Below are 23,607 nucleotides of genomic sequence, written 5' to 3' on the forward strand. Positions count from 1 at the left end.
CATTTAAGACACTGTAGTAAACTAGTCTAATCATATTTACGTTAATTTCCTTGGAAAGGTAACTGCCACGTGATTCTCCGCCCATGCATAGGCAGCCTACTCTATTTCAATGAGACCACACATATAGGCTACTACGCGCACTTGATCTCGCACGCCCAACTAGGAGAGATAGAGACGACGTTGAGAGGAGAGGTAAGCTATTGAAGTTGAAGCAGCGAATTCTGAGTGTGTGAATAATTGCGACAAAGGTGTGCTTTTAATACAATACATAGGCGTAGGCTAACGGATACAAATCAGGAAGACAACCGTTTCCAAATAAACTGCGGGACAACAAAATATATTGTCATTCCAGTCGTCGGTCTGACCGCCCTCTCCCACCCGCAGCATTAAAAATACAGACGCTATAATGATCTCTGTCAGGACCCGCAGCCCACTACTGCTGTGTTTTCTACCATGTGCTGCTATGCTTTCTCCACCCACCCTGCACTGAAGAGCTCGCCTCACATTTGTACTGCATTTCTTTCTTTCTATGGCGAATAGACATGCTCAACCAAATTTCTTTAGACTGCACGATTTCTCCTGCACCCTTTCTCTCTCTCTCCTCCCTCTCTCTCATTTATAATAGTGTTTGTACTGTCCATACCATCTCAAGCAGAGCTCTAGAGTTGAGCTCCACTCTGATTGGCTCAGTCACTCTACTGTTGAGAAGGCCTTTTATTTCAACATGTGAGGCATCATTACGATCAATATTATTGGCCTTTCAGCCTCTAGCTAGCACCACAGCAAAATGGCCTAATCACATTCATTCACAAACCATCTCAGAGCAAGAGTTCTGATCTAGGATCAGGTCCCCCCTGCCCATATAATCTTATTCATTATGATTAAAATACAAAACTGGTCCTGGATCAGCACTCCTACTCTGAGATGCTTTGTGAATGAGTATGGGCTCAGTTCCCTAAGGATTAATTGATGATGATCTAGCTATACCATCCATATGATGGTGTTGATGATGGTGGATTAATTAATAACCCTTTCATGCCTGGGGTGGAGCCAATATCAACAGGTGGGAAAGAAGGACAAAAATAAAGCACAATTTAACAAAAATCCTATTTCCTTATAAACATTTTATTCAGTGCATTTTCGTTAGAACAACAAATAACCTACTGCAAGAAGGTACCAGATTAAAAGTGTATCTGTGCTCTGTGGATCATTCACTTGTAGTCTGGTATAGACTGGAGCACAGCGTCCAAAACAGGTAGATAATAAGCATAGTAGACCTACAGTACATCATGCTGCTATTTCCCAGAGGTCCACAGTCTCTCATGCAATAATAGTGTCAATCAATCAATCAAAATGATAGACATAAGCATCTATTCGGCTCCAGGGGGAAAAAACAATGCAGGAGAATACAAACAATCATTTAATCTGTAAGAGCCCTCAATTTCACTAATAATCCCCATTTGATGGTAAAATAAAAAATCAAGGATTATGTTAATATCCTTTCACACACACACACAGACAAAGGACTGAATACATCTAAATACCATATGAAATGTTGTTTATAGTTTGTCAAAGGAGACTACTAATGACACAATACAACTACTCTGCTTCTCTGTTGTATTATTAAAACAAGTTGCTGTGGACCACACATTGTCTGTGTCTCCCCTCGCCTCCTTGTGTTGTAACTCGTAGACTGATGGGTATGCCAAAATAGAACGCTTCATAGTATGACACATTTTGAAAATGCTTTAAATGCCAGGATGTCATGCTATTGAGGAAGAGATTGGTATTTTTAGACCCACGTGTGTTTGACAACATATCAGCTGATAATCAGAAAAGGGGGGGATGGGTTGTACCAAAACGAATGAATGTCGGAAAACAACGCAATTGTGCATTAGATGATGCATTCTCAGTATGGGGGAGCCTAGTATGTTGATATTTGTTGCTTACTGCATAAATGTTTACTAAACAGTATGTTCTAAATAGTATGTAGTACGATTAGTACACACTACACCGTTTGTAGTACGATTGGTACACACTACACCGTTTGTAGTACGATTGGTACACACTACACCGTTTGTAGTACGATTAGTACACACTACACCGTTTGTAGTACGATTGGTACACACTACACCGTTTGTAGTACGATTGGTACACACTACACCGTTTGTAGTACGATTAGTACACACTACACCGTTTCTAGTACGATTAGTACACACTACACCGTTTGTAGTACGATTAGTACACACTACACCGTTTGTAGTACGATTGGTACACACTACACCGTTTGTCGTTTTAGTAGTAGATACGACAGATTTAGGACATGGCCTATGCTTGTGATTCGATTTCTTTCTTTCTTCCTTTCTTTCTTTGCCTTGAGTAAAACTAGAGAAACACGCTTGACTCTTTGGTACACAGGAACAAATGATCGCAATCAGTATAGCTGGCAAGCAATTTATATGGTAGACGAGGCAGAAGGCTTGCAGATATGTACACCTTGGACTCAAACACAGAAAAAAGCTTTTTTTAGGAGGCATGAAAGCAACAGTTGATGGACCACATAAATACTGACCAGTAACTCTCCCTCTCAAGACCTTCAGAGAGATATACATTGGTAATACACTACATATGCTCAAGAATACAAGGAAGAATATAAATTCCAGACCAGCAAAATGGCTTTTCGTATCGAAGTTCATAGCAAAGTTGACCCGCAGAAGCTCACTCATGGAATTATTTAATTGATGATGTCATAGTCTGTCACAGTGGTTTCAGTACACACTAAGCTAAGCTAATTTGCTTCCTCTCCACCTGTTCAGTGTGATGAGGATCAGTTGAGTCTGCTTACAGTGAGAACCGCCCTCTGCCTGACGCTGACCACCACAGCTATGTGGACTGCTCGTTCTGGCTCAGTGTCTTCCCTCCTCCGTTCAGCAGGGCTGATGCACTACGGCTCTTGGTGGGAGTACCGCTGCCGGAGTGGGAGAACTCGGTCAGATCATGGAGAGAGGGTTCCCTGTACATGGCAACTGGAAGATAAAGAAGCAGATAGGGTGTCAAGTTTGGTAAAGATCAACTCTGGTTATCTGTATTGTGCAGAGCCTTTGACAAACATTATATTCTTCTGTAAAATGCAAAGATATACTAGGAGGAGTCTTTCTAACAAGGCCCTTAACTCCAACAGTTACCCCAACAACCTTCAACACACACAGAGTAAGACCTACTCACAGCCTCTCAGAGTAAAGGCGTCAGCATGCTTCCATTCGGCTCCCTTAAAAGACATTAGCTTGAAAAATAAGAAAAAAAGTGCCAATAGTACTGTTTGTGTTACGCCTGCTCCCGCTCCTTCTCCCTCTGGCGCTCTAGGGCACCAGGATCCCCAGCATTACGTACTCAAGCCACCATCAGTACACACACCTGCCTTCCTTCCGTCATGCGCATCAGTGATCATTGAACTCACGTGGACTCAATTACTTGTGTTATTACCTTCCCTATATCTGTCTGTTCCCAAGCTCTGTTCCCTGGTTCAGGATTAATGGTCTCATGTCCGTGTTACCCGGGTGCCGACGCTGTTCCTGTCTTGTTTCCTTGTCTGTTCCCGAATAAATGTCTGACTCCCCGTACCTGCTTCTCCTGTCCGGCGTCGGCCCTTACAGTTTGTCCATTTTGAGACGTCATAGCCAGTATACACTTCCTCAAAATAGTCTGAATTAAGATAACTCAAGAAATCTGATATGTAAATTGCTGTCATTAATTTTGACGTTTTTGTCGAGGTAATCTTAGTCGTGCACTTTTACATCTAAGATTTTTGCTGCAGTATTTCTCAATGAAAAATGTGCATGAAAAAATGACAACAGACAACAGACTTTATTGAAGAATCCCTACTGTTGCCCAATCACCAACGAAGGGGCGTAGACTTCAGCTACCGACTTTGGCTTGTCTCCAGAAAAATGTTTGTGTGCTGAACAGTCCCCCAAAAAGTCCAAAACAAACAAAAATGTCACAAAATGTCATCATAATATATGCACAAACCCTTCCAAACGGTTTCAACTGGGAAGCATGTGGACGCCTTAGAGCGGGGGTGGGCAACTCCTCGAGGGCCTGATTGGTGTCACACTTTTTCTCCATCACTAGCAAACACAGCTGATCAAATGTCATTCTAAACTGAAGATCATGATTAGGTGATTATTGGAGTCAGGTGTGTTTGCTGGGGCAAAGCTGTGACACCAATCAGGCCCCCGAGGACTGGAATTGCCCACCCCTGCCTTAGAGTAAGACCCACTCACCTTTCAGTGGCTTGGGGATGAAGTGGCCTGATGGTTTATTCTTCTTCACATGGTTCCCTTTCATGATGACTCCCTCTTTATTGAGGCCAAGGTACCAGGCCCTGCCAGACTGCTGCTGTCTGTAGAGCATGGAGGAGTAGGTCACGTAGTAGTTCTCAAACACTGACTCCTTGAACTTACACTCCGGGGTGAAGTGTTCCTAAAGAGGGAGACAGAGAGGCGATAAAGACAGGAGTGTGAATGTGAGAGAAATAAAGAGATAAGAAACAGAAAGGGATAGAAAGAGAGGGAGAGAAAGAAAGAAAGCTTCACTTGGTTTCAGCCATTTCCCTCTCACCCAGGCTATCCATTCATATCAAATGTCCAAAGGGAAGTGAATGAGGACAGAAGGGATGGACTAACTACAGTGCCTTGCGAAAGTATTCGGCCCCCTTGAACTTTGCGACCTTTTGCCACATTTCAGGCTTCAAACATAAAGATATAAAACTGTATTTTTTTGTGAAGAATCAACAACAAGTGGGACACAATCATGAAGTGGAACGACATTTATTGGATATTTCAAACTTTTTTAACAAATCAAAAACTGAAAAATTGGGCGTGCAAAATTATTCAGCCCCCTTAAGTTAATACTTTGTAGCGCCACCTTTTGCTGCGATTACAGCTGTAAGTCGCTTGGGGTATGTCTCTATCAGTTTTGCACATCGAGAGACTGACATTTTTTCCCATTCCTCCTTGCAAAACAGCTCGAGCTCAGTGAGGTTGGATGGAGAGCATTTGTGAACAGCAGTTTTCAGTTCTTTCCACAGATTCTCGATTGGATTCAGGTCTGGACTTTGACTTGGCCATTCTAACACCTGGATATGTTTATTTTTGAACCATTCCATTGTAGATTTTGCTTTATGTTTTGGATCATTGTCTTGTTGGAAGACAAATCTCCGTCCCAGTCTCAGGTCTTTTGCAGACTCCATCAGGTTTTCTTCCAGAATGGTCCTGTATTTGGCTCCATCCATCTTCCCATCAATTTTAACCATCTTCCCTGTCCCTGCTGAAGAAAAGCAGGCCCAAACCATGATGCTACCACCACCATGTTTGACAGTGGGGAAGGTGTGTTCAGTGTGATGAGCTGTGCTGCTTTTACGCCAAACATAACGTTTTGCATTGTTGCCAAAAAGTTCAATTTTGGTTTCATCTGACCAGAACACCTTCTTCCACATGTTTGGTGTGTCTCCCAGGTGGCTTGTGGCAAACTTTAAATTACACTTTTTATGGATATCTTTAAGAAATGGCTTTCTTCTTGCCACTCTTCCATAAAGGCCAGATTTGTGCAATATACGACTGATTGTTGTCCTATGGACAGAGTCGCCCACCTCAGCTGTAGATCTCTGCAGTTCATCCAGAGTGATCATGGGCCTCTTGGCTGCATCTCTGATCAGTCTTCTCCTTGTATGAGCTGAAAGTTTAGAGGGACGGCCAGGTCTTGGTAGATTTGCAGTGGTCTGATACTCCTCCTTCCATTTCAATATTATCGCTTGCACAGTGCTCCTTGGGATGTTTAAAGCTTGGGAAATATTTTTGTATCCAAATCCGGCTTTAAACTTCTTCACAACAGTATCTCGGACCTGCCTGGTGTGTTCCTTGTTCTTCATGATGCTCTCTGCGCTTTTAACGGACCTCTGAGACTATCACAGTGCAGGTGCATTTATACGGAGACTTGATTACATACAGGTGGATTGTATTTATCATCATTAGTCATTTAGGTCAACATTGGATCATTCAGAGATCCTCACTGAACTTCTGGAGAGAGTTTGCTGCACTGAAAGTAAAGGGGCTGAATAATTTTGCACACCCAATTTTTCAGTTTTGATTTGTTAAAAAAGTTTGAAATATCCAATAAATGCCGTTCCACTTCATGATTGTGTCCCACTTGTTGATTCTTCACAAAAACATACAGTTTTATATCTTTATGTTTGAAGCCTGAAATGTGGCAAAAGGTCGCAAAGTTCAAGGGGGCCAAATACTTTCGCAAGGCACTGTACCTGGCATGAAGCACTACCAGAATCTGTCCAGAGCAGTACAGAGGGCTGTACTAAAAGTTGGGACCAATTCCATTTCTATGGTTGGGAGCCTTTTACGTGCACAGTTTACAAATCAGCATAGGCCTGCCCCAAAGTGCCCAGCTGCTAAACAGCATAGACAGGCCCCAAAGTGCCCAGCTGCTAAACAGCATAGACAGGCCCCAAAGTGCCCAGCTGCTAAACAGCATAGGCAGGCCCCAAAGTGCCCAGCTGCTAAACAGCATTTGCAGGCCCAAAAGTGCCCAGCTGCTAATCAGCATAGGCCTGCCGCAAAGTGCCCAGCTGCTAAACGGCATAGGCCTGCCGCAAAGTGCTCAGCTGCAAATCTGCAGTAAGAGATCCCTTACAACTGGTCGCTTTCAGAATTGAGTTGTGAAAACATCAGTTGACTGATGAGCTGAATTAAACTCGCTTGCCATACTGTGTGAACAGGCCTATGATGGGAATGTCAGACTATGGGAATGTCCATCACTCTTACAGCTTGCTCATCCATCACTCTAGCAGCTCAGATTGTTGTGGCGAGCTGATTACTTTTCACCTGCACAGTTTGAAAACACAGACTCATTCAATTGACAGACAAAGGTCAAAGGTCAATACTTTAATTGGCAAAGATCGATACAAAACCTCATTCTGCAAGAGACACCAATGTCTATGGTGATAATACACATACCCACATCCAATCACACACTCGCTCGCACACGCACGCACGCACGCACACACACACACACACATACGCACAAACACACCCACATCAAATCACACGCACGCACACAAACACACACGTGCATGCAAAAACACGCACACACAAACACGCACCCACACACAAACACACCGTCATCCAATCATACGCACACACACGCACCACACACACACACAACACACACACTCACATCCATTCATATGCACACACACGCACACACACACACACCCACATCCAATCATATGCACACACACGCACACACACATGCACACCCACATCCAATCATACGCACACACACACGTGCACAAACACACACACATCCAATCATTGGCATGCACGCACGTACGCACGCACACACGCACAAACATACCCACATCCAATCATACACACACACGCACAAACACACTCACATCCAATCATACACACTCACACACATGCACACAGGCTAGGCTTTAGGCAACTTAGCTAAATAAACAGAATGAATCTAAATACGCTGTCTAACATTCAGCCCATGCTGTATTTTTCCATCCAGATTGCTAAATGACCTCACCAGAGCTGAAACAATCCCAACTTCAGAGAGCATTTCCATACTCATGTGTCTCCATGGTAACTTCCAACTCCCCAGAATACAAACCAGCCCTCTCGTAAAGATGGCCCCCAGGTTACCAATGGAGACATAAACAGAGGGACAAGATCGCTATTACAAGTTAAAAACACAATGTGGTGGCCACTGCAATACTCGCAACAGCAACTACTGCACAACTACTGACCTTAGTCATCACTCCAGTCACTTTGGTTTTCACACCAACAATTGATGCTTAAATATAATTAACATGACAGTTAAGGTGACCTTCAACGTAATCAATTCACTCAGTAACACAAAGGCAGCTCAGGGGTTTGTGGTATATAGCCAGTATACCACGGCTAAGGGCTGTTCTTAGGAAGACACAACGCTGTATATTGCCCCAATACCACAAATTCCCCAGGTGCCTTATTGTTACTATAAACTGGTTACCAATTAGAGCAGTACAAATACATGTTTTGTCATACCGTGGTATACTATCTGATATACCACAGCTGTCAGCCAATCAGCATTCAGGGCACGACCCACCATGTTTATAATGTGATCCTGCCACATGGAAGCCTAACTAGGGAAGTATGTAGGAGACACAAAGGAGTCGGCAGGTAGCCTAGCAGTTAAGAGTGTTTGGCCAGTAAGCGAAAGGTTGCTGGTTTGAATCTCAAGACGATTAGGTGAATAATCTGTTGATGTGCCCTTGAGCAAGGCACTTAACCCTGGATAAGAGTGTCTGCTAAATGACTAAAATGTAAAGTGAGACTCACCGAAGTGTAGAGGAAGCCGTCGTTGTTCATGGCTAGGTAAAGCTTGGTCTGAACCCCCTGGATGGCCACCACTCGCAGCCCAACAGGAATGAGGTTGAACACAGCTGCAATGTGGAATAAAAAAGAGAGGGTAGGTAGTACACTTTTACAAAACAGGGTTCTTCTGTGGTCCCTATAGGAGAACCATTTTTGGTTCCAGGTAGAACACTTTTTGGTTCCATGTATAACTATTTTGGGTTCCATGAAGAACCCTCTGTGTAAAGGGTTCTACATGGAACTCAAAAGGGTTCTACCTGGAACCAAAATAGTTCTACCTGGAACCAAAAATGGTTATTCAAAGGGTTCTCCTATGGGGACAGTCGAAGAACCCTTTTAGGTTCTAGATAGCACCTTTTTTATGCGTGTAGACAATATAAGAGAAACATTCTACTGGAGATGTAGTAGCGAACACAGAGCTACAGAAAACATTGAGCAAAAGAGGTGAAGTTGACTATTCTCTCTTCTTGAATTCTATATCACAATAATCTGAAATATGAACGAATTCAAGGCAAAAACACATAGTCCTACCATAGCTGTTGTCCTCGTCCTTGGTTCCATCGATAGTTCCATCAGCCTGCATCTGAAGGCAGAAGCCTGTGCGGCTGTACAGCCTCGTCACTATCCCCTTGAGCTGGGGCTCTGTGGAGACAACAGGGAAGAATGTGAGAACAGGAGGAGAGGGAAGAGAGAAGAAGTAAGGAGATATTGGACATATACCAAGTCTATAGTCCAATTATACTAGCTCGTTTTCTACTACTGCACAGTCAGTAGTAAAATACCAGAGGAACCTCAGGCATCCCATAGACATCACACTGTGGCACAAACCCAAAACAGTGTGATGGGTACCTGGGATAGTGGTGGCTGGCCATGCAATATCAAGCTCATTCATAGTTTCAAAAACAGGTAATCTACCTGTCTGGATGCTGTACACTGACACTGTACTTTGAATGTCATTCTTGTTAAGATGATAATATAATGCACAACAGAAGCATGGCAGTGTGAATACGTTGTGCACTTTTCCGATGATGACAGTGTCATGTGTTAGAGTGAGGTAATTAATTGATGAGTGCATGGACTTGCAGGATCACGACAGGTTGATGGATAGATAGTCAAATAATGTATTTCTTATACTATACCATCACAATTTGGACAAATGTGCCATTACTCTGAGCTCTTCAAATTTAAAATGGGAGAGGATGGAAGTGTTCGTGGTGTTCGAATTGTTGGTGATGATGATTATGATGATGATAGTTATTGTGTTATGTCGAGAAATCACACTCAAGAGCACACCTGGTCGACTTATTCTCTTCCGTTTCTTAGAGCCAAAGAGTTTGACGCGTGAGAACACGTTCAGCTTGCTCGGTTTCTCACAGGGTCCCCTGTCCCCTGCTTTGCAAATATTCGGACTGCTTGCGCAGCGGCATGCATTCGCCTTCTCCCGCTCCCGCTCCCTCTTTTGCCGAATGAGGGAGCTGGCGATCGCAGCGGCCATAGCCAGTTTGGCGGTTTAGTGATGGCAAAACGTCCCAGAAGAAAATTCTATATTCACCACTCACCAAATAATGAATATTATCCAATGAAATCTAAGCAGTATTGTTTTTATGCAAACCAAATAATCCATTATATCCTTAAAGTGCGTAACAAAGTCATTATAGTTTTATTGTCACAGCTGGAGAAAAAGATACTGGATATTCCGAGCAGACAAACCTCCCACTGACACACACTGGTTTAATCAACGTTGTTTCCACGTCAATTCAATGCCAATTCAATGCAATTGCGTTGAACCAACATGGAATAGACGTTGAATTGACTTCTGTGCCCAATGGGCTCGTGCGCCTTCAGCTGTGAATCAACAGCTAGCCTCTCCAATTTATACATTCGATTTGTTGTTGATCACTGCAGCTTCTCATGCGTGCACACCCGCTGTGATGCATCCATCCACCCTCCGTGAGAAAAATGTAGTCCTCAAAATGCTTTTCAATCAATGAAACAACTCTTGTCATAGTTGTGTGTGCCATTAATGCAGCAACCGCAAGCAAATCCTCTCCTCAGGTTTGGAGCCAATGCCACATAACCTACAGTATGACTTACAGTAAAGGCTGTTAGCGCCACGTGGTATAACACTCATATATGTTAGGCTATGGCGAGAGAGAGGGAGCGAGAGGGGGAGCGAGAGGGGGAGGTCTTGCCTCATTTTGGTGCAGAGATTCCGCTACTATTCCTTCCACCTCTCCATCTCTGCGATATGAATTGCGGCATAGGAGTCTGAACAAAATGCATTAGGAGAAACTGCGGGCGCTTTTTGCAGGCATCTTCGTAACTGAATATCGGCATGTGACAGGCAAGGCATGAGACGCTGATGCAAAACACAGAAAGAAATCGTCGCATCATATAAATCCAGGGAGAACAGAAGATCACTGATAGCACCCTATGGTCTCATGGCAAAATAATCAAGGAAGGGAGGTGTTCCTAGATTAGTGCTTTCTGCTAAAACGAACTTGTTTTTCGGCAGATTAAGCTCATTCAGCTCCCCTGTCGCCTCTCCAATAGGGCTGCGGGCATGTAAAGTGAATCTGCATAATAGCCTATACGTTCGAGAGGCTTAAATTGGTGCTTTCCGAAGCGCTGAGAACATAAGCTCGGACTTAAGAAAGGCTTTGGTGGGGGTCTTCATCTTGGGGTAACATCTGTCTGTTGCCTCTCTTGAGTCAGGTAACAACCACATCTGTCATCAGATTGAAATGCATTGAAGTTTTGTTGTGGTGTCGGATTTGGCGACATTTAGGCCTATCCTAAATTGAATTAACCTTTCATCCAATATAATAAAATAAGAAGAGTACAAATAAAACGGCAATAACAACAATAACGTCAACGACATCAACAATAACAAATCGTTGATTTGAGTATGATTTGACCTAAAAAAATAAATGAAAGTTGATAGGGGATCAATGAGTGACGACTCCTAGTTTTATTTTGATTAATAATTAAAGCATAAGCAATACTATTTGTGATTGAAACTGAATGTGAAATAAACATTTACCCATAGATTATTATAACTTTCCCCTATTATAACCGTTTTAGTATTTGGCTATAAAATTATAGGTCTTGCTTCATTCGTGCTATAAAATCTCGTTGTTTTGATTATCAGTTTCCTTTCCTTTGGTGTTCAATTGCCCTCTCTCTTTGGCCCTTTTGCTGAAGATATTGGCCAGATAATATCTTCAATTGTGCCACCTGCATTTCATAAAGAATCACTCACACATTGCTAAAAATTCTTACAATCTCTTGTCAACAGTTAAAAATAACAACCGCAGAAACAACAACAATAACTAAACTTTGAACAGTTCCATTTTGTTTACATAAAATATCGCAGGAAAGCAAACAAATTTATCAAATGTATCACTGATAACGTCAGCACCTTGGACAGGGAGCGTCACTTAATTCAGCGCCTTGGACAGGGAGCGTCACTTATAACTTCAGCACCTTGGACAGCGCACAAGTACACTTCTATTTCTGTGAAACACCTATTAAATTATATTCGACAGGGAATGTCACTACATCAGCTCTTTGGACCGTAACCTTTAAGATCAACACCGGGTTGGGGGGACTACTTCAATCCATGCTCACATGAGCATTAGGCGAGGGCATCAGTAGGCTTGGCCTAATATTTGATTGAATTGACCTGGGCCTCCTTCCAAAACAAAACGCCTTTTTTTGTATTTTATTTTAAAAACATAAAGCTTAGTCTATCTTTTAATAATAAAATGTATTTAAATGAGCGCACCTGATGTTGATCTCCGGAGAGGGAAAGTCATGCTTCGCGGAGCCAAGGAGGAGCTCTGTGTTAATGTTTTAGCTCTTCCCGATATGCACACTGAAAGGGGAGAGGACTTTTCGAAGTTTAAACGGAGAATTCTCAAAGGCATTCCATCCATTAAATCCGTGCACGTGGTTGTGATAGGAGATCATTATAACGCATTAGTGGAAGGCCATTATGTCTTCAGGAATGCTCATTAATGATTTATCCCAAGGCATCGCTGATCGGCCAAAAACGTCCATTACTGGGCCACAGTAGCCTACGCTGGTGTGCGGGAAGATAAGGGAACCCCTTTACAAACATCAAATAGCCTATAATGGCTTAGAAGTCTATTCTTTGTTATGGCAAATGTTCATTTTATTCACCCTGGCGTTAAAAATACTGTAAATGGCGAATGTTATGGACTGTGACATTGATGTCTTCATGGCTGAATTGATAAACATCCAATATACCGCAGGTCTCCATTACATACAATTCTCCTACAACATTAGTAAAACAGGCAAGGAAAGAAAACGGACGCAAAGCAATCCCCCACCCTTAAAGATTTGATCAGCAGCTAATAAGATACTGAGGTAATGAAGAAGAGTGTTCCTAGGCCTACTGCGCTGGACGATTACATTAGCATCCATCCTGTTACGACCCCAAATAATCTGTTTAGACATGAAGATTATCGTCATCATGGTGAATCATAACGGTTTTGCATTAGAGAAATTATCAAAATAACATTAGCTTTTCAAGAATTAGATTAAATCAGTCCTAATTAGTCCAGGGAGAAGGCTATTTAATATATAAACGACAATCTATATGACGAAGGCATATTATGACCCTGTCTATTATTAGGTAACGTTCTAAAGACTAACTGACCACTCTTACAAACATAATCATTTCCACAGTCATTGGGAAAAGCTTCAAGGTAGAAACAATAGTCAGCTTCCAGAAACAATTTCCCATAATCTCATCTCAGGGCAGGGGCATTATTTTCCAATCCAATCCCAATCCTTTAGTCTACATATTGTATTTGCAAGATAGGCTATATCAGGAACAACAGCATCAAAGGGAAAGCTATGTTATGTGAAGCATGAGCATCACAAACTGATGGTAACTTCTCTCTGTTGAATTGTCACTCTTTATACTTGAATACTCTCCAGTAGATGGAGCCAAATGAAAGTTAAATAGGAGTGACCTCTACCTCTCCCTCATAAAGTGGCTCAGAGTAGGAGTACTGATCAAGGATCAGTTTTGCCTTTTTGATTAAGATTATATGGACAGGGGGAATCTGATCCGAGAAGCACCCCGACTCTGAGACGCTTTATTAATACAGACCCCGACTCTGAGGTGCTTTATTAATACAGACCCAGATCTCTGAGGTGCTTTATGAATACAGACCCAGATCTCTGAGGTGCTTTATTAATACAGACCCAGATCTCTGAGAAGCTTTATTAATACAGACCCAGATCTCTGAGACGCTTTATTAATACAGACCCAGATCTCTGAGACGCTTGATTAATACAGACCCAGATCTCTGAGACGCTTTATTAATACAGACCCAGATCTCTGAGACGCTTGATTAATACAGACCCAGATCTCTGAGGTGCTTTATTAATACAGACCCAGATCTCTGAGGTGCTTTATTAATACAGACCCAGATCTCTGAGGTGCTTTATTAATACAGACCCAGATCTCTGAGGTGCTTTATTAATACAGACCCAGATCTCTGAGGTGCTTTATGAATACAGACCCAGATCTCTGAGGTGCTTTATGAATAAGGGCCCAGATCTCTGAGACGCTTTATTAATACGGGCCCAGATCTCTGAGGCGCTTTATGAATAAGGGCCCAGATCTCTGAGGTGCTTTATGAATAAGGGCCCAGATCTCTGAGACGCTTTATTAATACAGACCCAGATCTCTGAGGTGCTTTATGAATACATACCCAGATCTCTGAGGTGCTTTATGAATACAGACCCAGATCTCTGAGGTGCTTTATGAATACAGACCCAGATCTCTGAGGTGCTTTATTAATACAGACCCAGATCTCTGAGAAGCTTTATGAATACAGACCCAGATCTCTGAGGTGCTTTATGAATACAGACCCAGATCTCTGAGGTGCTTTATTAATACAGACCCAGATCTCTGAGAAGCTTTATGAATAAGGGCCCAGATCTCTGAGAAGCTTTATTAATACAGACCCAGAGCTCTGAGGTGCTTTATTAATACAGGCCCAGAGCTCTGAGACGCTTTATTAATACAGACCCAGAGCTCTGAGAAGCTTTATTAATACGGGCCCAGAGCTCTGAGAAGCTTTATTAATACAGACCCAGATCTCTGAGGTGCTTTATTAATACAGACCCAGATCTCTGAGGTGCTTTATGAATACAGACCCAGATCTCGGAGGTGCTTTATGAATACAGACCCAGATCTCTGAGGTGCTTTATTAATACAGACCCAGATCTCTGAGAAGCTTTATTAATACAGACCCAGATCTCTGAGGTGCTTTATTCATACAGACCCAGATCTCTGAGGTGCTTTATTAATACAGACCCAGATCTCTGAGATGCTTTATTAATACAGACCCAGATCTCTGAGACGCTTGATTAATACAGACCCAGATCTCTGAGGTGCTTTATTAATACAGACCCAGATCTCTGAGGTGCTTTATTAATACAGACCCAGATCTCTGAGGTGCTTTATTAATACAGACCCAGATCTCTGAGGTGCTTTATTAATACAGACCCAGATCTCTGAGGTGCTTTATGAATACAGACCCAGATCTCTGAGGTGCTTTATGAATAAGGGCCCAGATCTCTGAGACACTTTATTAATACGGGCCCAGATCTCTGAGGCGCTTTATGAATAAGGGCCCAGATCTCTGAGGTGCTTTATGAATAAGGGCCCAGATCTCTGAGACGCTTTATTAATACAGACCCAGATCTCTGAGGTGCTTCATGAATACATACCCAGATCTCTGAGACGCTTGATTAATACAGACCCAGATCTCTGAGGTGCTTTATTAATACAGACCCAGATCTCTGAGGTGCTTTATTAATACAGACCCAGATCTCTGAGGTGCTTTATTAATACAGACCCAGATCTCTGAGGTGCTTTATGAATACAGACCCAGATCTCTGAGGTGCTTTATGAATAAGGGCCCAGATCTCTGAGACGCTTTATTAATACGGGCCCAGATCTCTGAGGCGCTTTATGAATAAGGGCCCAGATCTCTGAGGTGCTTTATGAATAAGGGCCCAGATCTCTGAGACGCTTTATTAATACAGACCCAGATCTCTGAGGTGCTTTATGAATACATACCCAGATCTCTGAGGTGCTTTATGAATACAGACCCAGATCTCTGAGGTGCTTTATGAATACAGACCCAGATCTCTGAGGTGCTTTATTAATACAGACCCAGATCTCTGAGAAGCTTTATGAATACAGACCCAGATCTCTGAGGTGCTTTATGAATAAGGGCCCAGATCTCTGAGAAGCTTTATTAATACAGACCCAGAGCTCTGAGGTGCTTTATTAATACAGGCCCAGAGCTCTGAGACGCTTTATTAATACAGACCCAGAGCTCTGAGAAGCTTTATTAATACGGGCCCAGAGCTCTGAGAAGCTTTATTAATACAGACCCAGATCTCTGAGGTGCTTTATTAATACAGACCCAGATCTCTGAGGTGCTTTATGAATACAGACCCAGATCTCGGAGGTGCTTTATGAATACAGACCCAGATCTCTGAGGTGCTTTATTAATACAGACCCAGATCTCTGAGAAGCTTTATTAATACAGACCCAGATCTCTGAGGTGCTTTATTCATACAGACCCAGATCTCTGAGGTGCTTTATTAATACAGACCCAGATCTCTGAGATGCTTTATTAATACAGACCCAGATCTCTGAGACGCTTGATTAATACAGACCCAGATCTCTGAGGTGCTTTATTAATACAGACCCAGATCTCTGAGGTGCTTTATTAATACAGACCCAGATCTCTGAGGTGCTTTATTAATACAGACCCAGATCTCTGAGGTGCTTTATTAATACAGACCCAGATCTCTGAGGTGCTTTATGAATACAGACCCAGATCTCTGAGGTGCTTTATGAATAAGGGCCCAGATCTCTGAGACACTTTATTAATACGGGCCCAGATCTCTGAGGCGCTTTATGAATAAGGGCCCAGATCTCTGAGGTGCTTTATGAATAAGGGCCCAGATCTCTGAGACGCTTTATTAATACAGACCCAGATCTCTGAGGTGCTTCATGAATACATACCCAGATCTCTGAGGTGCTTTATGAATACAGACCCAGATCTCTGAGGTGCTTTATGAATACAGACCCAGATCTCTGAGGTGCTTTATTAATACAGACCCAGATCTCTGAGAAGTTTTATGAATACAGACCCAGATCTCTGAGGTGCTTTATGAATACAGACCCAGATCTCTGAGGTGATTTATTAATACAGACCCAGATCTCTGAGAAGCTTTATGAATAAGGGCCCAGATCTCTGAGAAGCTTTATTAATACAGACCCAGAGCTCTGAGGTGCTTTATTAATACAGGCCCAGAGCTCTGAGACACTTTATTAATACAGACCCAGAGCTCTGAGAAGCTTTATTAATACGGGCCCAGAGCTCTGAGAAGCTTTATTAATACAGACCCAGATCTCTGAGGTGCTTTATTAATACAGACCCAGAGCTCTGAGAAGCTTTATTAATACGGGCCCAGAGCTCTGAGAAGCTTTATTAATACAGACCCAGATCTCTGAGGTGCTTTATTAATACAGACCCAGAGCTCTGAGACGCTTTATTAATACAGACCCAGAGCTCTGAGAAGCTTTATTAATACAGACCCAGATCTCTGAGAAGCTTTATTAATACAGACCCAGAGCTCTGAGACGCTTTATTAATAAGGGCCCAGATCTCTGAGAAGCTTTATTAATACAGGCCCAGATCTCTGAGAAGCTTTATTAATACAGACCCAGAGCTCTGAGACGCTTTATTAATAAGGGCCCAGATCTCTGAGAAGCTTTATTAATAAGGGCCCAGATCTCTGAGAAGCTTTATTAATACGGGCCCAGAGCTCTGAGACGCTTTATTAATAAGGGCCCAGATCTCTGAGAAGCTTTATTAATAAGGGCCCAGATCTCTGAGAAGCTTTATTAATACGGGCCCAGATCTCTGAGAAGCTTTATTAATACAGACCCAGATCTCTGAGACGCTTTATTAATACAGACCCAGATCTCTGAGACGCTTTATTAATACAGACCCAGATCTCTGAGAAGCTTTATTAATACAGACCCAGATCTCTGAGGTGCTTTATGAATACAGACCCAGATCTCTGAGACGCTTTATTAATACAGACCCAGAGCTCTGAGAAGCTTTATTAATACAGACCCAGATCTCTGAGAAGCTTTATTAATACAGACCCAGATCTCTGAGGTGCTTTATTAATACAGACCCAGATCTCTGAGGTGCTTTATTAATACAGACCCAGATCTCTGAGGTGCTTTATGAATACAGACCCAGATCTCTGAGACGCTTTATTAATACAGACCCAGATCTCTGAGGTGCTTTATTAATACAGACCCAGAGCTCTGAGAAGCTTTATTAATACAGACCCAGATCTCTGAGACGCTTTATTAATACAGACCCAGATCTCTGAGAAGCTTTATTAATACAGACCCAGATCTCTGAGGTGCTTTATTAATACAGACCCAGATCTCTGAGGTGCTTTATTAATACAGACCCAGATCTCTGAGGTGCTTTATGAATACAGACCCAGATCTCTGAGACGCTTTATTAATACAGACCCAGATCTCTGAGGTGCTTTATGAATACAGACCCAGATCTCTGAGACGCTTTATTAATACAGACCCAGATCTCTGAGACGCTTTATTAATACGGGCCCAGAGCTCTGAGAAGCTTTATTAATACGGGCCCAGAGCTCTGAGAAGCTTTATTAATACGGGCCCAGATCTCTGAGAAGCTTTATTAATACAGACCCAGAGCTCTGAGACGCGTTATTAATACGGGCCCAGAGCTCTGAGAAGCTTTATTAATACAGACCCAGAGCTCTGAGACGCTTTATTAATACGGGCCCAGAGCTCTGAGAAGCTTTATTAATACGGGCCCAGAGCTCTGAGAAGCTTTATTAATACGGGCCCAGAGCTCTGAGAAGCTTTATTAATACAGACCCAGAGCTCTGAGAAGCTTTATTAATACGGGCCCAGAGCTCTGAGAAGCTTTATTAATACAGACCCAGAGCTCTGAGAAGCTTTATTAATACAGACCCAGATCTCTGAGAAGCTTTATTAATACGGGCCCAGAGCTCTGAGAAGCTTTATTAATACAGACCCAGAGCTCTGAGAAGCTTTATTAATACAGACCCAGAGCTCTGAGAAGCTTTATTAATACGGGCCCAGAGCTCTGAGAAGCTTTATTAATACAGACCCAGAGCTCTGAGAAGCTTTATTAATACAGACCCAGATCTCTGAGAAGCTTTATTAATACGGGCCCAGAGCTCTGAGAAGCTTTATGAATACGGGCCCAGAGCTCTGAGAAGCTTTATTAATAAGGGCCCAGAGCTCTGAGAAGCTTTATGAATACGGGCCCAGAGCTCTGCACACGTTCATATAATGTGTTACAAGACATCACCACTTAGTACTTCTCCCATGAAGGAAAAAAGCATTGAAGGTTTACTGTGCTGCATCCAGCACCATTGAGACACGGACATGCAGAAGAGAGACACCGACTCAGTTGTGAAATCCAAGGTGATTGTTGTGAAGCACTTGAGGGCAGGGCAGAAGGAATCAGAATCAAATCTGTTCTAGATGTTGGCAGTTTGTTGTGTCTAGCAAGGGTCAACATCACATCAATAAAATCATCATCAGAAGCATATATTTTTTGTGTGGAGTACAGATTGTGAATGCAGTTGTGGTAGAATCTTTGTGTTTGCAACATTCAGAATCAGATCCATTTCTGAAAGATTCGATCAAATACTGTACATGGCAATACTTCTTTTCACAGCCCATTCAGCTATATTGCACAGGCGCACACATGCATGTAAGAGTAATAAAACTGAGTAATGTACTCTGTATACTGCAGTAATGGGGGGGCATGCAGGCTGGGGGTAGGGGATTCCACTGCTGTGAAAGGGGACATAATAATCCTGGTGAATGACATCAACATGTCATTCAAAGGAAAGCTTGAATTCAAGCAAAACCCAAAGCCCTATATCAAAAAGCCAAACCAGATGCAAACATAACCTTTTTGTTGACAAACCTTCAGGCGAGATTTCTCTTCCCATTCGGATGGCTTTCTTCAATCGACAGCAGAAGATTTTGTAACACGTATTATGGCAGGGGGACTCAATAATCACCACATCCACAGATGAGAAGCTAGAGTCCTGCAGCAACAGAACATAATCCAGGGTACTTAAGGCGACATCTTGCGCTGTGGTTATAGTAAAGCCTACCATAAAGTTAGTAGGAGTTAGATTGTGCACTACCAATACACATACTGTACACGCAGTGAGAAACTGACACATTATTGATGTCTATAAGCCTCTCACCGGAGACAGCAGAATATCCTGCAAGATAAAGGAACAACACCAATGTTAATTATCTCTTGCCTGAGCATCTTTCTTCTGAATGTAATGTACACCACTTGGACTGCAACATGTGAAGTGGCACTGCCAGTACTGAGGATGAGTGAGTATGCTGCCAAGACATGTGTCGATGGAGCTCCTGTCATGTGAAAGTTTACTAGCAGGGCCTGTGGTGAATGACATTGGACAGAGGGGTTTTAGTACAAATGCTGGGTGGGGGTTGGGTGGCCCATTGACTTTTTCCACATTTTGTTACGTTACAGCCTTATTCTAAAATTGATTAAAATGTTTTTTTTCCCCTCATCAATCTACCATAATACCCCATAATGACAAAGCAAAAACAGGATTTTAGACATTATTACTAGTTCATAAAAAATGAAGTATCACATTTACATAAGCATTCAGACCCGTTACTCAGTACTTCGTTGAAGCACCTTTGACAGTGTATTAGGGGAGTTTCCCCCGTTCTTCTCTGCAGATCCTTTCAAAATCTGTCAGGTTGGATGGGGATCGTCGCTGCACGGCTATTTTCAGGCTACTCAAGGAACTTCAGAGACTTGTCCCGAGCCACTCCTGCTTTGTCTTGGCTGTGTGCTTAGGGTCGTTTCCCTGTTGTCCCAGTCTGAGATACTGAGATACTTTTCATCAAGGATCTCCCTGTACTTTGCTCTGTTCATCTTTACCCCGATCCTGACTAGTCTCCCAGTCCCTTCAGCTGAAAAAGATCCACACAGCATGATACTGCCGCCACCATACTTCACTGTAGGGATTGTACCAAGTTTCATCCAGAAGTGACGCTTCGCATTCAGGCCAAAGAGTTCAATCTTTTTTCTTTTTTATTCCATGGTCTGAGGGTCTTTAGGTGCCTTTTGGCCCAAGCGGGCTGTCGTGTGCCTTTCACTGAGGATTGGCTTCCGTCTGGCCACTCTACCATAAAGGCCTGATTGGTGGAGAGCTACAGAGATGGTTGTCCTTCTGGAAGGTTCTCCCATCTCCACAGAGGAACTCTAGAGCTCTGTCAGAGTGACCATTGGGTTCTTGGTCACCTCCCTGACAAAGGCCCTTCTCCCCTGATTGCTCAGTTTGGCCGGGTGGCCAGCTCTAGGAAGAGTCTTGGTGGTTCCAAACTTCATCCATTTAAGAATGATGGAGGCCACTGTGTTCTTGGGGATCTTCAATGCTGCATAGCTTTTTTTTGGTACCCTTCCCCAGATCTGTGCCTCGACACAATCCTGTCTCGGAGCTCTACGGACAATTCCTTCGACCTCATGGCTTGGATTTAGCTCTGACATGCACTGTCAACTGTGGGACCTTATATAGACAGGTGTGTGCCTTTCCAAATAATGTCCAATCAATTGAATTTACCACAGGTGGACTCCAAGTTGTAGAAACATCTCAAGGATGATCAAGGAAACCGGATGCACCTGAGCTCAATTTCAAGTCTCATAGCCGAGGATCTGAATACTTAGGTAAATAAGGTATCAGTTTTTATATATGACTGATTTAAACTGTTTTTGCTTTGTCATTATGGGGTACTGTGTGTAGATTACTGAGGATGTTTTCTTATTTCATCTATTTTAGAATAAGGCTGTAAACTAACAAAATGTGGAAAAAGTCAAAGTGTCTGAATTTCCGCAGGCACTGTAAATGATCACTTGGCATAAATGAATAAGGTGAAACTGTTTCAATCAGAAATAAAAATATACGTGTGTAGTTAAGTTGTGGTAAGTTATTTTATCCCCAGCTTCCTACACTTTAATGCACATGATAAGCTGACAGGATGGCTATGTTAGTGTCCACACATGATCGGTGTGCGTTGAGAGACAGCAGTTTTGCAGCCCTAGGGCCGGCTGGGGCTATGGTCAGAGATAGAGCCCCATCTGCCGCCTAACAATCTAGAATAAGGTAGTTTGTACTGTCAATTAACTTAGAAAAATTAACCAGGGCATTAGCACAACAATTCATATGGGACAAAAATACTAAACATTTGTTTATGCAAGATGTTGGAGTCTGACACAGAAAAACAATACCCCTTTGACAGTCTGTCTGGAATGTCCAATATGGATGTTGAGCTGAAACATTACCACAGATACCTAAATGTTACTTTCCTCTAAGGAAAAGGCAATTAAAAGTTCCATCATCTCAACTTATAAATCCTCATGTTTATCAACCTTTCTGTGGCTTTATCTGCACTTTATTTAACCTCCTTAATTCACATGATTTAATAAACTTTAATTAGTTTATGTCTACACCAACTTAATCTGCTCCATAGTCTAAAAATTCAAGATCCTTTGGGATCCTTAGAAATTGGCTAAATGACATCTAACCTTTTACCAGAGAGGGGGGGGAGAAAGAGTGAAAGAGGGAGAGAGCGAAAGAGAGATGTTTTGTTGCATCCTTACTGGATAACGGTTTTGATTTACCCGGAGTCTGAATAGCTACAATTACCTGGAGTCTCTGAGGTGCTGCAGTGCCCACCATGATTAAATATGCATTTTTAATTACATTTAGCCTATTATTAAAAGTTATGGCAATGTAATCTGATGGCATTATGTGCTTTTATTTTCCTAATTTCCTGAAATCATATGAATTAACTTTTTTATTCTTCTAATGTATAACTGTGAGGTTATTATGAGAGCTCGCTGTACTCCCTGTAGTGAAACCAGTGAGAGCTCGCTGTACTCCCTGTAGTGAAACCAGTGAGAGCTCGCTGTACTCCCTGTAGTGAAACCAGTGAGAGCTCGCGGTCTACTTGCTCTTCTGTTTCTTGTCTGTTATGGCACTTACAGTTGGCATAACAAACTGGGTGTCTCTCTCTCGTTTCACGCCCATACCGTCATATTCTCGCCACTGCTAAAATCCATGCACAGTAAATATTCTGTTTAGCCTACACTGTTCACATTTTTATCCAGTCGTTTCCCCCTGTTATTTGTATAATTGTATCGACTGTGTTTAGATAGCCTTATTAATAGTCAAAGCCGTTGTGATATTACATTATTGATGAGGGGACTGAATTAGTCTAATTAAAAGATAATTAACCGACATTATGTTAAACCCCTAAATTTCAGTTAAAGTGACGTATAAAGCGTTCCAAAAAGATACATAAATTCTGTAATTTAAGTAGGCTACTTACTCACCTCTGGTTGCATGTTCCTATTCCTCTTTAGTCACTTGTTTTTGCCGTTTTCGGGCTCATGGAGATAGAGCCCTGTCTTGGGTTTGGAAATCCCACAATGAAACTTCAACTCAGCAGAACAACGCCACGCTAGTTCTCTTTCGAAATAGCAGATTCCATAAAGCGGTTCCAGTTAAGAAATCATCAGCTGGGGCTCTGTGGAACAAAAACACAAAGGGTAGTCTATTTGACCGTAGGCTAGTCCTACTGGTCGTTAAGCCTAAACAAAGCTGCTGACTTGATTTGTTGAGAACGGTCATTTGGAAAACATAATTAAGCCTACCATTTGAATTCAGTGTCTAATAAAATAATTTAAAACAATATATTTTCAGCATTGTTATAAACAACATAACACAGTTTAATAGCATACTCTCAGATTCCACACCACCACGTTTTTGAAAGCCAAACTGCCATAACATAGAGAATCAGACAAATTGGTATAATTAGCTAGGTTTCTATCCAATTGGCGATTGGATTGCTAATATTCAGACATATGCATATAGAAATATGCGCATTTCGCCACAAGTGGTGTGTTTCCACCAAACTGGCTTGCTGCGGAAAAAAATCAGTGCGCGA

At 42.3% G+C, this 23,607-nt stretch overlaps 1 protein-coding gene across 4 annotated transcripts; it reads right to left on the reverse strand.

The window, feature by feature from the left end:
- Positions 1 to 1,109: 1,109 nt before the first annotated feature.
- On the reverse strand, positions 1,110 to 23,185 carry LOC110510139 (fibroblast growth factor 13). 4 transcript variants are annotated; one of them, XM_021591486.2, is made up of 6 exons: positions 22,994 to 23,185; positions 19,532 to 19,655; positions 8,970 to 9,080; positions 8,403 to 8,506; positions 4,284 to 4,482; positions 1,110 to 3,026 (listed from the first exon to the last, which is right to left on the reverse strand). In XM_021591486.2, the coding sequence occupies exons 1-6, from the start codon at positions 23,003 to 23,005 to the stop codon at positions 2,884 to 2,886; spliced, it is 693 nt and encodes a 230-aa protein (XP_021447161.1). In that variant the 5' UTR covers positions 23,006 to 23,185; the 3' UTR covers positions 1,110 to 2,883. The 4 variants fall into 4 exon arrangements, with proteins under 4 accessions (XP_021447161.1, XP_036823934.1, XP_021447162.1 ...); XM_036968039.1 differs by lacking the exon at positions 19,532 to 19,655 and having other exon boundaries at positions 22,994 to 23,180; XM_021591487.2 differs by lacking the exons at positions 19,532 to 19,655; positions 22,994 to 23,185 and adding an exon at positions 12,226 to 12,319.
- Positions 23,186 to 23,607: the final 422 nt, after the last annotated feature.

This window comes from Oncorhynchus mykiss, chromosome Y (genome assembly GCF_013265735.2).
Source record: "Oncorhynchus mykiss isolate Arlee chromosome Y, USDA_OmykA_1.1, whole genome shotgun sequence".
In the NCBI taxonomy this organism is placed as follows: domain Eukaryota; kingdom Metazoa; phylum Chordata; class Actinopteri; order Salmoniformes; family Salmonidae; genus Oncorhynchus; species Oncorhynchus mykiss.

What these genes read in the sequence shown, in the direction of transcription:
- LOC110510139 (XM_021591485.2), bottom strand. Translation starts at nt 9,933, where the DNA reads ATGGCCGCTGCGATCGCCAGCTCCCTCATTCGGCAAAAGAGGGAGCGG. An exon ending in ACGGCTTCCTCTACACTTCG is followed by an intron (nt 4,483 to 8,402) that starts GTGAGTCTCACT and finishes CTCCCTCTTTAG; the next exon opens with GAACACTTCACCCCGGAGTG. An exon ending in CATCCCCAAGCCACTGAAAG is followed by an intron (nt 3,027 to 4,283) that starts GTGAGTGGGTCT and finishes TTTATCTTCCAG; the next exon opens with TTGCCATGTACAGGGAACCC.